Below are 23,810 nucleotides of genomic sequence, written 5' to 3' on the forward strand. Positions count from 1 at the left end.
TAGGTCTCATTCTCTTCTATCTTGTAAGGTTGACAGTCCTATTTCCTTCAGCCTTTCTTCATATGTTAGGTCCTTTAGTTCCGACACCGTCTTTGTTGCTATCTTCTGGATCCATTCTAATCTTCTTATATATTTTTTTTAGAGCTCGATGACCACACCACTGCTACATTTTCCAGCTTAGGACGTATAATTCTCGTGATAATTTGTTTTCATCATATCTGTCTATTAATTGAAATGCCACTCTAATATTAGTCAACATTTTTATATGCTAATCCAAATATCTTATGTGTTTTTCGGGTTTCAGACTTTCCTGTATAATCAATCACTCCCTGATCTTGTTTCCTCTTTAGTCTTCATTATTTGTTCCTCTCCCATCAGATAGTTCCATACTGGTCTTTAACTCTTTCCTAGTTCCATTATGTGACATTTCTTGGCATTGAACTCTAATTTTCACTTCTTACTCCACTCCGTAGATTTTGTTTATATCTTCCTGCAGCCGCAAACAGTCCTTTCGGGTTTTGATTACTCTTAGCAATTTTTTATCATCAGCAAAAAAATAATATAACTGTTTACACCATTTTGAATGTCGTTTACATTTACCTGAAACATAATAGAGGCTAACACTGACCTTTGTGGCACTCCACTTGTTACTTGTGTGTGTGTGTTTTACTTATTTGTGTTTCTACAGAATGAATAAAACTTGTAAGAATGTTCTATGAGTGTAGCTATGATGATTTGTAGGTATTGTGTTGCCTAGCATCCTAATAATCCAGATACATAGATGTAACTTAGCTTCTTCTGTTCTCTAGGGCCGTCCCTGCAAAATTGTGGAGATGTCCACCTCCAAGACTGGCAAACACGGCCATGCCAAAGTTCACCTTGTTGGTATTGACCTGTTCAGCGGTAAGAAATATGAAGACATATGTCCCTCCACCCACAATATGGACGTGCCTGTGGTGAAGCGTGCCGACTATCAGGTGAGTACTGGGGAAATGTGAGAGAGAAAGAGAAACTTTTATTGTCACTTGTCTCACTGCATTGTTATCTTGTTGGATGATGGAAAATGAACCCCCAGTCTTTCTTTCTAATATGAGAGTACGCATGGCATAGTTGTAATGAATGGATATGCCATATGGCAATTTTTTTACTCCTTGTCTGTTAGTAGTCATATAGCCTTTATTAAGGAGTCAAACTCATGTTGGGCTTGAAGCTGTGCATTTATGACAATGGAAAGATGTTATTTTTTTTATGACCCAGGCATGATTATAGATGAATTATGGATATGTAGACATGCTGGGATGATAAGGTAGAATAGAGCATTTTATCCAGTTGGGACCAGTATTCATTTTATGTTGGTGTTAGTATAGAATTTGTAAGATGGTTCTCACATGTGAAGTATAGCATTCAAATTCGGAACACCTTAACCCCTTTAGTACCATGATGCACTTTCATAATCATTTTGCTCTCTATTTGGTTATTTTATACAGGTTCAGAAACTAGTGTAGGATTAAAATAGTAAATATTCTGGCCATTAACCCGAAAAGTCCGACAGGCCTTAAATACAGCTGCATAGCACACTTCCGACAGTCCTTAAATGGGGCAGCTACTTTGAGCGCTAATAAAAACCGTGCTAGCATTGGTAGCGCTGCTATATTTGGTCAACGTAGGCCTATGGTAGTACTGTCGGCTCCCAGGAAGCACACCGCTCTAGCCAGCTAGTCTCCCGCAATTTTCTGTGAGGTGCGTGAGCTTCGTGTCGCGGTGATAATTATTTACGTATTTACTTATTTAAGGAACTATTATTTACAACTATGGCTACTGGTGCTAAGAGGAAGCTAAAGTAAAGTGATAAAAGTGATAGACAAGGCGGGACAAGACGCAAAGTGCACAGGTTGGAGGTAGATCCCAACTCCGCTATTGTGACAACATCGTCACCCATGCCTGATAAAAACATACGTAACTATAATCAGCCAATATGAGTGAAAACACGAAAAACATGTGAAAACACATAAAAACATGAGCAGTGCCTTACATTATGTAAGAATACACATAAAAGCACCTCCTCCGAGTTGCCGCTACCACAATCTTCTCCAATTATCGGTTATTATTCTGAGACAACCATAGTGAGTAGAGCAATAAAAACTTGTAGGATGATGCATTGTCATGTCTACTAACAGCAGAATTTTTTCCAGAGTAATTTATAAGAGTTGATTTTTTTTATGATAATTGCGGTAATGGGAGGGTGCGAATTTTGCGGCCATCGGTCTTAACGGGTTGATCTTCTGACCTCCATAGACCCATCCTAATGCAAATAGAATCTTATTATCACACTCAAAAGTCATGATAGAAATGCATTTTAGTACTGAAGGGGTTAAGCAGGTCATCACTGAAAATGTTCAGTACTTGCTTAACTCCTTACGTACATTTTTTTTTCCTGTTTTATTTTTTTTCTTCCTTCTTCTTCTTCTTCTTCTTCTTCTTCTTCTTCTTCTTCTTCTTCTTCCAGGCCGACCATTTCTGGGTAATTTTCAACTTTCACCAAGGGATTTTTTTCTTATAAGATTGCAGATAATATTTTTTCCGCATCTGAACTCAAAATCCACAACTAAGTGTTCTGGTTCAGCCGTGGCGGGCCGCCAAATTCTGAAAAATGAAGAAATATCGTCTTTGCAGTCCAGCAGAAAAGGGGGGTTTCACCTGTCAAACACAAGTTTTGCATAAAAGTAATGAAAGATTGTTGATTTGGATGTGTTGCACCACTTTAGAATGAATGGTGTAACACAGGAAACATCATGACACCACTTGTATGTCTGCATCATACAGCCATCACCTCCTACAACCACACACACACACACACACACACACACACACACACACACACACACACACACACACACACACACACACACACACACACACACACACAAAAAAAAAAAAGCTCATTTCTGGTGCACATGAAGTTTTGTGTGTGTATATATTCGTGTATGTGCGTGCTAGAGGTTTACATGGCACACAAAGGAAGAGAGGGCATGGGGAGGAGAGAGGAGGCAGGAAGAGGGAGGGACAGGGTCGACCAGACCCTCTGTGAATCACGTAGGGATGGGGGGAGGGGGGTGGACTGCTAGTACACAGTGTAGGCCAGCGACACAATAGTTAGTCTTGACCTAGAGAAAACGCTCTTTCCAATGGTGCTAACACCAGCTTGCTACATCTTACCGCCAGTTTTTTACAGCCCTTGCTATTTGTAGGCTAATCGGCATTACAGTTTCAAATATCACCTGCCTATATGTAGGCTGGTCACAAAATTAGATTAAAGCTTTGTATATACTCTTAAAAAATCCTCTAGATTTAGCATACTATTGTAGAAGACATATTTTGATTTATAGGGTTTCATATCTCTAAGACTTCAGTGGTTGGCTTAGGTTTTGTAAGATTTCATCATTTCTTAACATTTTGTATGTTTGTAGATGGAACAGCCAAGACAAGTTGTTATCCATGTGTTCACTTGGCTTACAGTATCTCATCTGTCAGCTCTGAACTTTACTCAGTGGTTAGGTTTTGTACACAGAGCATTACATGTTGAAGTGAAAACAAAGCATTGTATATTTTTACTGGAAGGAAATTAGGAACAACTTTTTGTCTGTGGATGGTTAATTTGTGTTATTTTTAATGACAAAGTCATGTTGAGTGTGATTTGTTGGAAGATCTTTTTGTTTGTTCAAGGATTGGAAATTTTCTGCAAAGCCAAACACTATATAATTTATTGACTGGTTTCAGATAATTCAGTGAGAATGAGATTTGGCAATTAAACAATCTTTCTATTTACAGCTGATTGACATTTCGGATGATAGTTTCTTGTCCCTCATGATGGAGTCGGGTGATCTGCGTGATGACATTAAAGTTCCAGAAGGTGATATTGGCACAGAAATCAAGACCAAGTTTGAGAATGGGGAAGACCTTTTGGTAAGCCTACCTTCCTGTAGTTCTGTTGATTCTGCTCTAGTTGTAACTGCTATCTTCATTCCACTAACAAATTGTAAAGTAGTACAGGTCCATATTTGCTGAAACTGTTGCAGTACAACCATACACTTTTTATTTTGTTCTGCAAACTTTTAATAGTGCACCAATGGTACTTCAGACATCTTTTTTTTTTTTAGATACTAGAGTGACAGGTTGTTAAGATATGGTATGGTAAAACACACACACACACGATAGACAAGAGAGGAGATGTATTAGATAGTAATCATATGGACACTCCAAGAAGATCGTTAAGAATTGATGTTTAAGAAACATCAAAAAGTTAGTTTTCTACATAGAATGGTGGATAACTGGAAAGGCTTGAATGAAGAGATTGTAACAGCAGAAAATGTACATACATTTAATTAAGAAGTTGGATAAAGGTAGATATGGAGACAGGTCATTATGAGCCCTGCTCGAACCCTGTAATATACAACTAGGTAAATACACATGTGCACACTTCTCAAGTAATTAATTTCTAATGTTTCTTTAATTGCATTTGTTAAATCTTACCGTTAACACTGCAAATAGAAATATTGATTCCAGTATATTTTTCCCCTTTCACCAATAGTGTCCTTTATTCCTTTATGTATACTTGTTTTACAATTCCATCATTATGAGTAGTTGTAGGAGAGAGACTAATAACCTTTCTTGTTGTCTCTTCCCTAACATTCACAGATTTTCACTTCATCTTGATATGTATGATTTGTTGTGGGATCGGGCAGACATCCATGTGTAGGTTTGAATCCCAACACATACCGCTTTGAAGCTATGCCATTTGTCGAGTGGTTTAAAGTCACCATGATACCCAAGTTCTAGGTGGTTACACCAAACTGCCTGCGCCACTAATGGGCAGAAGCTTAACAGTGCTTCCCACATATACTCTTCAAGTATGCTTACAGGTGCTATAGGCCATAAAAAGAAAGAAAAAAAATGTTCTTTCACTTTCTTTTTATTTTACTGAACTTCCAAACATCTGCTCTAGTATTCTGTCACATCCAACATTCATTCCAACCTATACCTTACAAGTAAGACAACAATAGCAAAAGTGAAAGATTGTTGCAGCTGCAGCAAGAACAGTGAGCTATGATTTACAGTGAACTGATGCTTTCTTTAGGAATAAGGCATGAACTTTGAATGGGGGGGAAGAAAGTTTATCAAAGCATATGAATGATGATGGTTGTGAGGTTCAGACAATAGCTTAGATTATCCTCATCATTTCGGTTTTGAAATTTAGTGTAATGAAGTACCTAAAGTTGAATCTGTTTTTTGTGTTTTTAGATTTTTTTCTATGTACTGATATGCACATTTAAACTGTGTTAGTGGATATCATGGCCAGATTATTTGCACTCTTAAACCTCTTTCTTGCTTTCGTTTTGAGTTTGAGAGACAAAAGAGAGTGCGAGAGTATTTGTGAATACCAAGGTTGTTAGCATTGCTTGTTTTCAACCATTTCACATCACATACAGAAGGTTAATAACTGAATAATTATACTTTCTTATCCATAGTGTGATGCCTTTGCTTGCTGAACCAAAAAATTTTGGGTTTTCCCACAAGAACTTGAATTTTTAGCTGAAGAATTAATTGTTGATTTGAAATGTCAACATGCAAGGTCATAGGTTGCTCAAAACTTTACAGCTTAGCACTTAACAATTGCCTTTATTTTTTTGTCAAACAATTTTTTTTATTTATGTACCTAATTGAATTTTTTTTCTGTGGTTAATGTGTTTTGCAGTTGACTTTCTCCCAATGTTACTATATATATATATATATATATATATATATATATATATATATATATATATATATATATATATATATATATATATATATATATATATATATATATATATATATATATATATATATATATATATATATATATATATATATATATATATATATATATATATATATATATATATATATATATATATATATATATATATATATATATATATATATATATATATATATATATATATATATATATATATATATATATATATATATATATATATATATATATATATATATATATATATATATATATATATATATATATATATATATATATATATATATATATATATATATATATATATATATATATATATATATATATATATATATATATATATATATATATATATATATATATATATATATATATATATATATATATATATATATATATATATATATATATATATATATATATATATATATATATATATATATATATATATATATATATATATATATATATATATATATATATATATATATATATATATATATATATATATATATATATATATATATATATATATATATATATATATATATATATATATATATATATATATATATATATATATATATATATATATATATATATATATATATATATATATATATATATATATATATATATATATATATATATATATATATATATATATATATATATATATATATATATATATTTTTTTTTTTTTTTTTACATTACAAGGGCACTGGCCAAGGGCAAACACAGTGTTGAAAAAAAATCCCGCTGGTTGCCAGGCCCTGTTAAAAGAAAAGTAGAAAGAGAAACATAAAAATCTAAAAGGAGGGTCCAGTTAACGTAAGAGGTGTCTTGACACTCCTCTTTTGAAAGAGTTTAAGTCATAGGCAGGTGGAAATACAGACACAGGTAGAGAGTTCCAGAGTTTACCAGTGTAGGGAATGAAGGAGTGAAGATACTGGTTAACTCTTGCATTAGGAAGATGGACAGAATAGGGATGAGAAGAAGTAGAGAGTCTTGTGCAGCGAGGCCGCATATATAAGGCATATATATATATATATATATATATATATATATATATATATATATATATATATATATATATATATATATATATATATATATATATATATATATATATATATATATATATATATATATATATATATATATATATATATATATATATATATATATATATATATATATATATATATATATATATATATATATATATATATATATATATATATATATATATATATATATATATATATATATATATATATATATATATATATATATATATATATATATATATATATATATATATATATATATATATATATATATATATATATATATATATATATATATATATATATATATATATATATATATATATATATATATATATATATATATATATATATATATATATATATATATATATATATATATATATATATATATATATATATATATATATATATATATATATATATATATATATATATATATATATATATATATATATATATATATATATATATATATATATATATATATATATATATATATATATATATATATATATATATATATATATATATATATATATATATATATATATATATATATATATATATATATATATATATATATATATATATATATATATATATATATATATATATATATATATATATATATATATATATATATATATATATATATATATATATATATATATATATATATATATATATATATATATATATATATATATATATATATATATATATATATATATATATATATATATATATATATATATATATATATATATATATATATATATATATATATATATATATATATATATATATATATATATATATATATATATATATATATATATATATATATATATATATATATATATATATATATATATATATATATATATATATATATATATATATATATATATATATATATATATATATATATATATATATATATATATATATATATATATATATATATATATATATATATATATATATATATATATATATATATATATATATATATATATATATATATATATATATATATATATATATATATATATATATATATATATATATATATATATATATATATATATATATATATATATATATATATATATATATATATATATATATATATATATATATATATATATATATATATATATATATATATATATATATATATATATATATATATATATATATATATATATATATATATATATATATATATATATATATATATATATATATATATATATATATATATATATATATATATATATATATATATATATATATATATATATATATATATATATATATATATATATATATATATATATATATATATATATATATATATATATATATATATATATATATATATATATATATATATATATATATATATATATATATATATATATATATATATATATATATATATATATATATATATATATATATATATATATATATATATATATATATATATATATATATATATATATATATATATATATATATATATATATATATATATATATATATATATATATATATATATATATATATATATATATATATAGATATACCATATTTTGGCCGATACTGATACCACCTAATTGGGCCGATACATACTACTACTTGTAGTGATTACTGCACTGGACACCAGGATGAGTTGGTGGACGGCGAGCGTTATCAGATGGGAGGCTTTGTTTTAGGGGATGCTGTAAGTCCTTCTGAGAACATTTGTGAAATAGGAGCAATTCTAGAAGCTTTTTGAAACCATTTGCAAATTAAATTACTCAGTAATTGGAATGAATATCTTCTCAGTCTTCTGATTCTTGTCAGTTATTTTAAATTCCTACTTCTTGCTCCTTTAGCGATCATTTGGTCTTGTGTATTTTCATTATTAATTTTATTGACGATATTTTGGTGATCAAGAATATTTTTAAAATTTTAAAACAGACAAAATATTAGCAGAAGAAACTCATTTTGTTGTGTATGTTTCTCTTTAATTAAATCTGACATCCTTTGATATTAATTCATTACACATTAGTAGACCAATTCAGAAAAATTAGCTTTCACCTAATCTTTTCAATTGAATAGAAAAAAGTTTAGTTTATTCTAAATTTCTAGTGTATTGCTATGATCTTAAATAATATGCAACAAATTATACACAATGCACATGATTACAAAACAGAATCGTTACTTTCTTAGTTATGGAATTTTTACATCCTTAGGTTAACACAAGTAACTCAAAAATTAAACTTGCATTAAAATTAATATACATATATAATTCGAGCTTCCACCTATTCCAGTATGATATCTTGGAAAAGGCTAGCACTAGCACTGTTAATTATAAATCAAATAAGAATATGCTGTTATTTACAATAATGCAAAATGCCTAACTATATATATATATATATATATATATATATATATATATATATATATATATATATATATATATATATATATATATATATAAAATCATTTTGTTGTATTCTCAATATCTGAAGTTTGATATTCTTAGATTATAGTTAAAAAACATAAGCTTTTCACCTGTGCGAACTTTGTGTGGGTGGAGGAGCAGTGTCTGACTGAGAGACAGTGAGAATGCGTGGTGACTCATGACCGACCATGTGACAGGATGCCGGAGTACAGCCTATACGCGTTTCATACAAGTCCAATTTTGAGGTTGTGGCTTATTACCACAGAAAGCAGTATTCTATGACATACAGTAATCACCACTGATACTTAATACGCTGTATTATATTAATTTGGTATCATCAATATCTTATATCGAATATATCACTAAGTAGTAAATTCCTTTTAGGTATCGGAAGTATCTGCATAGAATAAGCCGATGCCGATACCGATACTGATGCATTGGTACATCTCTAATATATATATATATATATATATATATATATATATATATATATATATATATATATATATATATATATGTGTGTGTGTGTGTATCTATGTATGTATGTATATATATATATATATATATGTGTGTGTGTGTGTGTTTAAGTAGAAGAAATGAAGGTTTAGGGAGAGAAAGCATGATTATTGTATTGGAGGTATTTTATATTGTATTTGCTTTATTGTTCAGTAGTTCTATGAATTTTATGATTAATTTTTTTAAATTTTTGCTTCATTTACAGCTGACAGTTCTATCTGCTATGGGCCACGAAATGGTAGTTGCCACAAAGCCAAATATGAAATAAATGAAATAAATTACTCCTTCCAACTGCAACTACTACAACCATCATCACCACTACCATTACCATCTTCATAACCAACCATTACCGCGTTAAAAATATATACATATATTTTTTTTTCATATTAGACCAATCCTGTGACAGTTGCATTGTTTAATATCTGTGATCACATTAAACAACAGGCTTCAGGGTGCCCAGAAGTGATTCCGTGATGAAGCCCAAGTTTGACTGTCCTATTTCAACCATAACATCAGGTTGCCTTTCCCATATGCTTTAAAGTTTAATAATGGCTCAGGGAAAGAGAAGAGAAAGTCACCATCACAGTAGCTCCTCCCAGTGTGTTGTTTGTTTTAAAGATTCACAACCACTTAAAGTGTGTGGTCTTGTAAGTGGAGGGCAAGCCCCAGTGTGAGCTGAAATATTACCCATGTGGGTTGGTTTCATAATCTGTGACCAAATGAGGAATAAATGGTGTGTTGTTTATATGGCGTTTGATTGTTCAAATAATCCAAGCTTCAATGCAGGAGAGCCTATTCCTTTTTTACTATTATCATAGGATATGGGCCCATTATATGGGTTGGAGGAAAGCTTTTATCTAACTTGTTTTTGTACTTCTTTGTGCATAATTAATATGCTAACTGTTAGAATAAATTTACAACCATTCCAGTGTTATGAAGTTCTTTCATTCAGATATCCCCAGGACTGATATGGTTGGAGAGTTGCTAATTTTTATTTGATCTGTTAGATTCGTTAGATAGGTTGAAAATGGGGATTTATCAGTGGATGGGATATTAGCAGTTATATCTGCTGCTAGGAAATTAGTTTTATCTTGTTTCATTACAGGGATGATATTGTTTTGATAAACTACAGGTACCTTACCCTGGGTTTATGCGGCTTGGCTCAAAATGCTTGTCCCTATTGGGAAAATTAAACATGCACTGATTTCACAATTTTTTTGCACAATTTATGAGTGTATAATTTTACATGAACAGTTGCAATAATTGTTTATCAACTATGGATGGTTTTGTTTTCTGGGCTTGTGCTGTACAAACAAGCAGTTGTATAATACCTATCTGACAATTGTTAGTGCATGACAAATTTTTGTTAATGTACCTGTAGCTATCATGTTTTCCATCAGAAAATTGCTGTGAAATCTGCAAGGAAATAAATATATACTAAAAAGAGACTACTGTAGCCCAATCTTTACATCCATGTCTCACCTTTGCCATTTTATGTAAGGAAACTTTGAAAGCCTTTGTAGAGCATACCCATGCTTGAAAACATAATATATTGCTCCAAACCTACAGAGGCATGCCTTGTACAATGTCTGTGTTCACACTCTTGCATCATACAGCTGGCAGTGTGGGTGTGGGAATATATGTATGTGTGTATGCATCAGTGTGTGTAGCTGAATGATGCAGGTTGGCTGTGAGGGGCACTCTGCTCCAAGGCAATCATTTCATGGCTAGAGGAGCTTGATAAATGAAACAGTAAAATGTTAAAAGTAATATTGGGGTTTCATAAGGGTAGCTAAATGTGTACAGGTGGGGAAAGAAATGTTGATGCACCTTGGTTGCATGGAGTTGAAAAGTGCATGGCAATGCCTCATGGGTTTGTTGTCACTGTCCATGGCTTTACAGGATACAAAATGTACAGCTTGGTGTGTTGACATGTCTTTCTGCAAGTGTACTTCCTGAGGCGGCAGAGTTAGTGATGTGAATATTGTGAGATATGTGGCAAACACACGTGTTATAAAGGGGATGGGAGGGGCAGGCGGTGTGTGCAGCAGCAGGGCACCAGCATATGCTGTGTGCACTGTACTGCTGGACAGTTGGTGCCAGGGCTTGTCCATTGCATGTAAGTTGTTTTATTCTGAGATGGTGTGTTCCTCTTGTATACATGTTAAGTTCAGATTTTGTAGCTAGTAAAGAAAAAAAAAGTTGCTCACCATGACAATAGGAATAATTTGTGCTTTTTGCTGCTGATTTCATGAGTGGCTAAAGTGGTAATGACACTGACACGCTTGTATGTGAGTTTTTATGTGAAATGCCCTCATTTGATGGCTTTTGGTTTTATATTTCACATTCAGTAATTGTTTTTACCTAAACCTGCAAACTGTCAGCTGCACCTGCCACCCATGTTTGGCAGTAACCTTTGGCATCCTGATCATGTTCATGAACTATGAGCTGATAACACATTTGCATAATACTGTATCTATCAAATGAAGATTGACCTTGGCTGCAGATTTTGTTATGCCCTTGTGTGTTACATCTGTTTGTTTATGTCAAAGTGGAGAAGGAGAGTAACTGAAGATATACCAGTGTTGAGTGAATTTGGGGACAGCTATATCACAGTTTCTGCATTGTATCATCTGAGGGAATGAATACATGCGAGAATAGTATAAACAGTCTTTAAACTAATTGCTCAGTGCTCATAGATATACGAGAAAATGTTTTCAGTTTCATATCCACTTAAAATTATATATACATAAATTGTTTATGATGCATAAATCTTGCTTCTCACAAAATGGTAATGGCATGGGTAGCCTGTATCTACTTCACTTATCCTTTCATTCTCACTGTATCATTATTTCCTACAACTTCCTTATTTTGGATTAAGGTGTTGAACAGGATAGATTTTAATTACAGGAGTTTGATGAAATTTCACTTCAGATCACACTACACACTATAGCTACTTCTGATCATTATTTAATTCCTACTCTCTAGAAAAGGCTTGGGCTTTATACCTATCGACTGCAAAGGGTAATTAAGGTAGACATGTTAGCTTGTAGCCAATCCTTAGCTAGGGTTGAGGAGAAAGCATCACCAATCTCACCAGGTAACTGTCTCAATCCATAGTCAGGACTGGATTGAACTGGTGCCATCGCGGCCACGGCCTGACCCCTTTACCGAACCCCTATGCTCTCTAGATTGAGCAAATTGTTCACCATATTGCTCAACAAACATCCTGACTCATTAGCCATACATTAGAACTCATGAACAATATTTCACGAGCTGGGTTGTGTACATCAGTTTTTTTTTTTTTTTTTTTTTTACTTTCCTTTCTTTCTGTGCAATATAATACCATTCAATCTCGTATTATATTCAATATTCATAAGCACTGCCTGAGTGTCCCCTGTATCCGCTACCCTAGTCCTTTGGCCAGCTTTCATACCCGCATCCTCTCTATTTTTAACTTGTCACAAATTGAGCACTTAAGATCATCCCAGGAAGGTTACATTAGTCGTCTTTCGTGCCGGATCGAGGTTTCTTTCGTTATCATTATATATCATTATGAGCATTCAATCTTTCATAACATAGGTGATTTGGTAATGATTAGGGTTCATAAGAGAGGGAGGAATAAAGGCGAAGGCTGACGAGTATGTGAGTAGGCTACGACTATTTACCGTTTTATCTTTTGTCTCTGTATGTCTATCACTGTATAATTTTTGTAGCGTAAATGTATTGTTTCTATTTGATATACATTCTGTTTTGTTTTCTCTCTCTCTCTCTCTCTCTCTCTCTCTCTCTCTCTCTCTCTCTCTCTCTCTCTCTCTCTCTCTCTCTCTCTCTCTCTCTCTCTATATATATATATATATATATATATATATATATAAAAAGTTTACTATTCTTTATTTTTCAGTCTCTCTACCAATATTTTAAATTCCTTTAGACTATATATTTCATGTCTGTCTTTTCTTACATGCCTTCTGTTTTAATAATTTCTTGCTATAAGTTGCCATATCAGTGAATTCCACCTACATTTAATTTTTCTATTCATGCCACTAAGGTTTCGTATCCATTTCCCGTCTTTACAATTCTGTGACTTCTGTCTTCACTTTCAGTCTGTCACTTTCTATCTCCATTTCCCTGCGTCTGTTGCATAATGCCTTCTTTATTTCCAGTGTCTGTCTCTATCATTCCCCCTATGTATAGCTCTTTTCCTTAATTCCCCATTCGTGATCATTCCCCGTATACAGTTTTCCGTCTTCATCACTTCCTGTCCATAGCTTTCTGTCTCAAATATTCTCAATCCATAACTATTCCCCGTACAGTTTGTATTTAGCGGTATTGTTACGGTTGCCAAGTAACAATGCATATCTCCGGGTCATGCTGAGGAAACCGATCCATAACAGAACGTTAACACCGTTGTATTACTCCCACCACACATCTTATCAATAAATTATAAAACTCAACCATGCCCTTTGGATATTGTCAATTACTACAGTCAGCTTGGGAAATGAATATAACAATAAATAATATTGGCCTTTGTGCGGGTCACCACTTCACAACCTGGAAATAACCAGGTGCAGGAGGGCCAGGCAGGCAGGCAGGCAGGAAACGTCAAAAAGGAATGGCCTCGTAGCACAGAATTCCTCGATCCTCTCCATAATGTTGCAGGCAAGTCTGGAGGAGGTGTAGTACTCATGAAGGAGGGAGGCTCACACCTCTCACCTGAGCTGTACTTCACACACACCTGGATATTTTTTCCCCCCTTTTCTCTCTCACCCTCCGGACACTTGCTTTGACTTATTATTCTTTCTTCTCCTGGTTTATATCCTTCATCGAAGGAGGAAGGGTCTAGCTATCCCTCACCAAAGATGCTTATCACAACGCCTATGTTTTTTTCTCTATACCTGAGATGTACAGTACTATTTAATGCTTATAATTCACTTTCTTTCTCAAGTGTTTATTTCTTCCAGTTTATATCCTCCTTAGATATGTTATCCCTTAGTTATTCACGAATCGGGTAGGAGGTTCGCACATACTACTATCTACTGCTATTTTATGTGAAGGGTTGGGACTGGAGTAAGGAGTTTAGGTCAAGGGCAGGTTTAGGGATGCAATGATAGGGGTTCTTCTTGACATCTACTGTTATTATTTCCCCAATTTCTTCCTTTGGACTTTGATTCACTCTTTTTACATCTCCTGTCGTGATTTATATCCACCGTGACATTTCTTACCGTGAATATTTTCCTTACTCAGAATTCCTATCTAGGTTTATTCCAACCTAGACTCGACTGGATAACACACTTACATTTTCTCTGGACTTACCTATTCACCCCTTGGGAATTTATCTCTTTTTATACCATATATCTTCCTTTAGGCATTTCCTATCATGCCTTATTCCCACATCTTACTAGAAGACATTATCCATTTGTATTTTCTTCTATTATTTCATTAAATCTTAAGTGATCGATATGCTCCATATGGAATCATATACAGCATGGTTTTTAATTTTGTGTTTATTATGTCCACAAAAAAAAAAAAAAAAGTAATTTTAACCTTTTATTGTTTATGCCCTCAGGAGTCAGTATGGCACAAGTCTTGCAGAGCATGTAGTACAGGAGTCAGTGCTTTCCTTATATGTAATTTGGTGTTTTATTCTAGTAATGGAATGTATGAAAAATATATACTTGTTAAGAATGATCATCATATTTATATTTAAAACTGGTAGAAGTACTTGGTATACAAGTTGAATGCCATTACATAAGCACAGATCAGAAAGTTTGGAGTAAAACTTGATCAAAAGGCACCCACAGTGAAAGACTCACATAAGACTATGTTATGCCTGAACTCAACAATATCATAATATGTTGAAAGAATAGAATAAAAGAAATGATACTGATAAAGATATCTTTTATATCATTGATTGCTTGACCAGGCATTGTGATTCTGTGACATTCCCTCTCACAAAGAGTGATATAAAGGGTTGTATACTTGTTCTCAGAGGAAGGACCAAGTGAAAAGGGGAAGATTAGCTTCCAGGTCAAAAAGAGTATAGTGATGGGTGGACACAGTTTTGGTGAGCAGTTAGTTGGTAATCTCAATCATCCTGTAAACTGTTGACCACTGGTGAAACATGCAAACTTAATTTTAGGAAAAATATACAAGTAGTTTATTTTTATTATTATCATTATTATTATTGATATTACTTTATTATTATTATTATTATTATTATTATTATTATTATAATAATAATAATAATAATAATAATTATTATTATTATTATTATTATTATTATTATTATTATTATTATCATTATTGTTATTATTATTATAATTATTATTATTATTATTATTATTATTATTATTATTATTATTATTATTATTATTATAATTATTATTATTATTATTATTATTATTATTATTATTATTATTATTATTATTATTATTATTATTTTCAGCATCATGTTCCCTTCCAACAGGTCCTAATGTGGTAAACAATGTACGAGTCCTTAGGGCCCCGAGGTGGAGGTGAGATGGACCCCCACAACAAGTGCATGGGTGGCCGTGTTTGGTGTGTGTCGGACATCTGCGGCATCATCTGTGCCGTGATGACGTGGCTGCTGGTGACGTATGCTGAGTTTGTGGTGGTGACGGTGGTAGTGGGCACAGCTAACTACCCCATCTACACAACACTGAACCTGCTACTGTTCAACATGTTTGCGGTGCTTGCTCTCTCCTCACACACCCGCGCCATGTTTACTGACCCTGTGAGTGTTGGAAGTGAGAGTGGTTGTCTTGCTGTATTTACTTACCTTGAGTATACAGAATCTGACCTATATTTGTGTCTCTGTCTCTTTTTAATAGCCCCATTTTTTGTCTATACTTTTCATTCTTATGATGAGACAAAGTGTTATTTAGGTAATCTGTTAAGCAGGTATTTGAGTTGACAGATGATGAAAGAAGGGACAGTAAACACACAGATAAAAGAAAAGGATCCATATGATAGAGTTAGTGAGATGACAGTCTGATTGAAAGACAAAGTTCAGAGATCCAAGTTGCTGAATGGAGTTATTACTTGAGAATGGCTTGAATTTTGCAAAGAATGGATGGTACATATGTATAAGATGGAGCAATGAAGTGTGGGGGTTATATGGAGTACACTGCAATAGGTTAACAATGAAAAAAAGTGGGATGGGAAAAGAGATGACCAAGAGATTGTTCATGAGTTTTGCAGCTGATATGTGTGTAAGACCTTTGATATGATGTGAGTACAGAGTGCCAGAGTGTGTGAGAGAAAAAAAAAGAGAGAGAGAGGTATGTTAGTGCAGGAATACATAAATAAGATTTATCACAGTAATTCTACATTTTCAACATTATTGCCTATCTTATAAGTTTTTATTTCAAATTTTGTTTGTCATGGTAGTGCCAAAGGAAGGTGAAAATCCCTGCCCCAGTTGTGTTTGTTATTATGTAGCATGTGACAGTGAAGTAAAAGTGGAATAGAAGCAATAAGATCTCCATCTCGTAAAGTTTATCTTCTTTTACTATATTGTGTATGCCTACATTATGTTGTATGTTTGTAAGCATTCTGTGCTATCATAGATACTGTAATACACAGAGTGATACACTATGTTCTCACAGGGTGCTGTACCCAAGGGCAATGCTACACGGGAAAACATCCAGCGCATGGGTCTCAGGGAGGGCCAGGTTATATTTAAGTGCCCTAAGTGCTGCAGCATCAAACCAGAACGTGCCCACCACTGCTCTGTGTGCCAGCGTTGTATTCGCAAGATGGACCACCACTGCCCATGGGTTAACAACTGTGTTGGGGAGAACAATCAGAAATTCTTTGTACTTTTTACAGTATGTTAACTCTTGTTTCTTATTTGTCTTTATGCTTGCTTTTTATTTTATTCTTCTTTATTGTAGTTTTCCTTTTCTTATTAGTTTATTACCATAATTGGTTTTGCAAGTTTTGAGAAGAGCATGTTTTACATTTATGAAGAAGACTTATCATAAGACAAATTGCAGAACTTGATTAATCAGTACATTATCATTGCTGTTTGATTACCGTTGTGTGTTGTCCACAGTTCTATATTGCCCTGCTGAGCCTCCACGGTCTGTTCCTGGGTATCTACCAATTTATTATCTGCGTCAAAAGTGAATGGCGGGAGTGTTCATCCTTCTCTCCACCAGCCACAGTTGTCCTTCTGCTCTTCCTCATCTTCGAAAGTCTACTGTTTGCCATCTTCACTGCAGTTATGTTCTTCACTCAAGTGAATGCTATTTGGAATGATGAGACGGTATGTTGGAGGGAAAGTATTCTCAATGCCTATCATTTATCTAATTTTACCATCAGGCACCACCATCTTCCACACTGTAATTTATGAATGTACTGTAAACCCTGCTTAAGACAGATAAATCTGACACTTTCAGGATTTTTTACTTTTTAATGTTCTATCCCGAGTGCATTGGGAGGCATTTTATATTCTTTGACAGGGTAGTTTTAAGCCAGTCTGCTTATATATATTGGCTAAAATACCCTTGATAGCTCCTACATCATTCAAGTAATTTGAAGAGTTGTTCTAGCTGGTCAAGACCTGAAATGGGCCTGTATGCCAAGGTACTACTGATACCAAGTTCATTGTTCATTCAGCTGACTTAGTAAGCATGTGGCAGTCTCCCCCTCAGCTTTTGCTTGCTCTGTAGCCCTTATTGTTGTTTTGTATTTCTACCATGGTTTCTAAGAGTAAAGTTGTATCTTCCACATTAGTTAGGAAGCTGAAGATGCTGTCAGTGTCAGATAAGATGGCTTTAATACAAGACCATAGGAGAGGTGTGCACATCACATGTGTATGTGTGTGTGTATGCCATTTGCATGATACATTACACAGATGATTTCAACTGTTAGTGGTAGCAGATGCAAAATTTGAAAAAAATTCCTCAGCTAACTCAGAATTTTGGATAACTCTGACTGGTATTCCCCTAATTGGCCTAACTTATACAGGGTTTACTTTACTGTATTGAGTGAAGACATTCCATTCGTGCATAGTTTAGATTCAAATGTGTTTGGACATCTGTAGTCTGAGGCAGTTGTAGATGCTAATGTAAGTATAAGGCTGGTATGCATAAAGGTTTCTAAAAGTATTTGTTTAAAGAAGTAAATTTTAAAGATTTGTATAAAAACATTTAAAAATATTAGATTTTCATAATCATTACTCAAGAAATATATTGTCCTCATCACTTGTTGTAGAAAATGAATGTTATGTTTTTATGAAAGAAACATATTATTCGTATTTGAATATTTTCTATTGGTGTAAAATATGAATATTTTTAGACACAGTGCAGCAGCTGATAACTTTCCTTGGTGGAGTTACCATATAACACAGTGAAATGAAGCTTGAGGGAAACAGTTTGTGCTACTTAGTGAACTAGTCAGGATTACAGATATTTAGGAAAAAAATATATTATGTTACTAGAAGATTTCATTGATGCCCTATTTTGGGATTTTACTTCCCTCTTTTGAACAGCTTTTGAAAAATTCACCAGTATTGTGGAGGATATAATCTGTATTTTTTAGGGTAGAAAAGTGATTAAGTATTTTGCTGGACCATAAACCATGGATTTTATTAAAGTCCAGAAATAAAAGCTTGTGTCCAAAGCAAACTGGAGAAAGTAGTGTTTGGTATAATGGAGAAATGAGAGAACATCAGGTTAATGGAAAGATATTTTGACTGTGATTAAAAGACATTTACTTGGACAACGTACTTCACAAATGGAACAAATAACACCTGGAAAATTAACAGAACAGCAATCTTAGATTGGTAAAAGGAGGCAGGGAAGACCAAAAAAAAGATAAAGACATGAGAAAAAGAGTTTTGCCATGGTAACTAGGAATAAGTAGAGAGTTGAGAGTGAGTGGAGAAGACTGGAGAGAGGTCTTTGTGCTAAAGTGGATTCATAGATGCTGAGGGCAAAGATGGCAATAGACATTATGCTGTAAATCCTGATATTTACAGAACCATCAATTGTTCACTGAATTCTTGTGTGTATATTGCAGGGTATTGAGCAACTGAAGAAGGAGCAGGCAAGTTGGGAAAAGAAATCGAGGTGGCGAAGCATTCAAGCTGTGTTTGGTCGCTTCTCCCTCACCTGGTTTAGCCCATTCACCTCACCACCACTACCCACAAAAACTCATTCATACATGTATGCTGTATAGCTCTGTAGGATAGTGAAAGGATCCCCATGGACTTGTAAGGAGTAGCTGTGAAACATGCTGAAATTCAAAGAGCTGGGAAACAATTAGTAACTAAACTCAAAGTATTTTGTATATTTATTAGATTTCTTACTACTGAGAACAACTTGTGCACCATAAATGATATTTTGTGAAGTAAGAAATATGCAACTTCAAAACCTGATGAATTGATGTACTGAAACAACATCTATTTTTGCCATTTTAGATTTTGCAATTAATTTTTTGTAAGTGCAGTGTGGGAGTCAGCTTAGTGTTAATTTAGCCCCACTTTGTAGGCTTACTGTGTGTATGGTGATATTTTAATTGTTTTTATTTTTCATAGGTATCTGCATAATAGGCTTTTAGTTATGTAACTTTTTAGAATTAATAGCTTTTTAGCTATGATTTGGAATGACTTATTTTTTTATGACATGGGTCACAAGTGTTTATTACTAATAACTCCAGACTCTTTCCTTGACGTTGTTGGGCCTTGCCAGGCCAGCACCTGCAGGTAGTGCCAAGCACCATCAAGCAACAGCAGTGCACCATTCCATGATTCCTCCTAGGCATCAGGAGAGCTGGAGCTAAAGATAATTTTCAATATATATATATATATATATATATATATATATATATATATATATATATATATATATATATATATATATATATATATATATATATATATATATATATATATATATATATATATATATATATATATATATATATATATATATATATATATGTGTTTCAGGCTGCTTAAGAAAACCATCGTTTTGCTCATTTGGTCTGGTTAGTTTTTGCAGCCACAGAGGTCATGGAAATTGTAGTGTGAGTGTTCATCCCTGAGATACCTCTCAGCAGTGCTGCTTTGCTGAGTGCTGCTGAGTCTTGCTGAGTTCTCAGTGGTATATGGCTCAGCCTGTCAAATTGCATCAGGGCACTCTATTCCACTTCACTGATCTTCTCCTCAGGTGGCTTTATAGATGAGTGTTTTATATAATTCTTATTTTTCATATCATTATTATTATTTAAGGAGAATGAAGATGTACAATGTAAAAAGTGCAGTATGGGAACCCATATCTGGCATGTTTGGCCTTTGGAGGGTTTTCATATGATATATATATTTTTCTGGGATTTGGAGCACTAGGCCAGAAACATAGGTAGTAATAGTTACTGAAGATGGAATAAATTCACTAAAATTTCCCTGTCATGCTTTCAAATGAAAGGATGTTGAATGCCTATACTGTTTCAGTAGCGTGCTAAGTAAGGGTCCAGAATGTCATACTCAGATATTCTCTGAAGTATACCACAAAGTATTTGACTGATGACTGAAGGATGTTCACATTAGTGTCTGCTGTGCTGTTGCCACTATTTATATATGTCTGTTCCCTCATTTTGTTTATACTGTATCAGAGACATGCTATGTATGGATACAAGGGGTGATATTTTCTCAGTTACATCCATAAAAAATGTACTAGGTAATGTTTAAATGATAAGTGTTTGCATTAAGCTGCAATGCTAGATATGACTTGCAGCAACCCAGGGATTGAATTGTGTTGTGTTTAGGTGATTCCCCACAGCTCAAAGGGCCATTCTTTAGGGGGATGTCTTGCATAATGGGTTGTAACATAAGGGATCCTTCACTGTGCTGCACTGAGGTGTAAATTGTCCATCCAGCAGGCTGAAGAATCTTGATCATTAATATTAGACTATGTATTTATTGTTTTTTTTGTGAGGCTGAGTTGATTATGCTGTTACAGAGTACTATGTATATATCTTAGCCTTCAGTACAGTTTAGGTATTGATGTTTTGAAGTGTATTGCATAATATTTTACAGCAGATTAAAAAAGGTCTAGCCTAGAAGATCTGATACAGGTAGAAGCTTGCAAATATTGTCATTGTCATCTTTGAGTGTCTTGGTCTGTTCACCATTGACATGATCTGCCACAAGAGCTTCTTTTAGTTATAAAATAATTTTGTTTCTTTATGATGCTGTTATTATTATTATTATTATTATTATTATTATTATTATTATTATTATTATTATTATTATTATTATTTATTTATTTATTTTATTTTTTATTTATTTATTTTTTTTTTTTATACAGAATATTTATGTTAATTTCAGAGAGAAGTTTTGGATGGAAGATGACTGTTCTTGTTGATTGTTTTGTGGAGTTTGGTGCAACTGGGGCTTAAGGAAGTAGCAGTTGTTTTGTTCATAGTTCTACATCTTGTCATTGTTCTCTTATTAACTTTGAAATTAAATTTTAAAACTATGTATCATTCATGGAGGGATGGTATGAATGACAGAACATTCAGCAAGTTTTGTGGTTTAACTATTCCATGGCTTTAAGCTCTACAAAGTCATGTGATAGATACACAGTACAGGCCATAAAGTATCAAAAGTGAGAAGCTGGTAAGAGCTGGTAATCTATGAAGCTTAGTGTTCCTGATTCAGCTGTGAAAGAGGAACAGTTATACCAACATAAATGATGAAACCTTCAGTAATCATTTGTCCTAAATTGCTAGATAGAAAATTGTCAGATTCATGAAAGTACATCAGAAAGTTGGTATCTTTGTTGTATGTCATCTGAGGAGTGAGTGTGAGGCTTGACAGTGAGGTCTTTTGCTGGTGGAATAAATAATCTTTCTGTCTGTATCTATGTATGTCCATTTCTGTCTGTCTATCAATCAAACACTCTATCTATGTGTTAATATCAGTGTATCAGTATCATTGCCATTGCCATTATACTATGATCATCACTACCATCATTGCCATAACCATTACTGTCACTATCACCATGATCATCATCATTGTCATTTTGTCATAAATATGCATGTTAACTGGAATTTTTGTCAGACAGTATGTGGAAAAAATAATAACCAGATTAAGACATTCATGGGTTGATTTATTATGATAAAGGGAACATGCATGCATGATAGTGGGAAAGGGAAATATAAAGGGTGTAGAGGGTTGAAAGATGTGAAAAAGTGCTGCTATAATGAGGGTTTGGATAGAGGGTAGCTAATAAAAAATAATGATTAGGTTTGCTAGGAACAGATTTTTATAGGTAGACTCTACTTAATTTGAAGTTGAAAGGCAGTAAAGTTAAATAAGTTGTCTTACAAAGAGGATAAATGTTACAGTTCTGCTTTTTTTGACATGAAGCAGTTTTCTCACTGAAATTCTGCATCTCTCTCTCTCTCTCTCTCTCTCTCTCTCTCTCTCTCTCTCTCTCTCTCTCTCTCTCTCTCTCTCTCTCTCTCTCTCTCTCTCTCTCTCTCTCTCTCTCTCTCTCTCTCTCTCTCTCTCTCTCTCTCTCTCTCTCTCTCTCTCTCTCAAAGTCCTGCCCTTCTCATCATGGGAAGTGGAGTTGTGGTAAGGGTAGTAATGAACAAGCTATCCTTTGTCAAATAATGCTTAGATCAGTTGTGATGAGGATGATGATTGATTTGTGTTTTGAGATTTGTGTCTTGTGTACAATCAACATAATGCAGAGGAAGCATTACATCATAAGCTACTTACCAATGAGTGCTATTCATCCTTGGCTATCATAGCATTACAGCCTTTTGTCTCACGAAATGAGTTTTAAGATTACGTTTTTTTTTTTCTTAGGCATGTTATATATAAATTCAATAGAGAAGCATAGTGGATGGAAATAATTAAAAAAAAGGTGCTTATTGTTTATTATGCCATTAATTTTGAGTGCATTGC

General features: G+C 32.4%; 2 protein-coding genes and 1 non-coding gene across 6 annotated transcripts in view; all 3 read left to right on the forward strand.

Moving 5' to 3' along the window:
* Positions 1-12,363, forward strand: part of LOC123515148 (eukaryotic translation initiation factor 5A-like) — a 21,918-nt gene extending 9,555 nt beyond the window's left edge. For all 4 annotated transcript variants that reach the window (XM_045273624.1, XM_045273621.1, XM_045273622.1 and 1 more), the window contains exons 3-5: positions 810-977; positions 3,829-3,963; positions 10,068-12,363. In XM_045273624.1, the coding sequence (XP_045129559.1) occupies positions 810-977; positions 3,829-3,963; positions 10,068-10,130 (366 nt within the window). In that variant the 3' untranslated portion in view covers positions 10,131-12,363. The remainder of the gene's footprint in view (positions 1-809; positions 978-3,828; positions 3,964-10,067) is intronic.
* LOC123515247 lies at positions 5,362-5,488 on the forward strand. Its single transcript, XR_006677843.1, has one exon. It is a non-coding gene; the product is annotated as a small nucleolar RNA SNORA14 (small nucleolar RNA).
* Positions 12,364-14,387: 2,024 nt separating the features above from the next.
* LOC123515147 (palmitoyltransferase ZDHHC3-like) lies at positions 14,388-20,689 on the forward strand. Its single transcript, XM_045273619.1, has 5 exons — positions 14,388-14,524; positions 16,332-16,619; positions 17,494-17,715; positions 17,943-18,155; positions 19,913-20,689. The coding sequence occupies exons 2-5, from the start codon at positions 16,350-16,352 to the stop codon at positions 20,069-20,071; spliced, it is 864 nt and encodes a 287-aa protein (XP_045129554.1). The 5' UTR covers positions 14,388-14,524; positions 16,332-16,349; the 3' UTR covers positions 20,072-20,689.
* Positions 20,690-23,810: the final 3,121 nt, after the last annotated feature.

This window comes from Portunus trituberculatus, chromosome 38, assembly GCF_017591435.1.
Source record: "Portunus trituberculatus isolate SZX2019 chromosome 38, ASM1759143v1, whole genome shotgun sequence".
NCBI lineage: Eukaryota > Metazoa > Arthropoda > Malacostraca > Decapoda > Portunidae > Portunus > Portunus trituberculatus.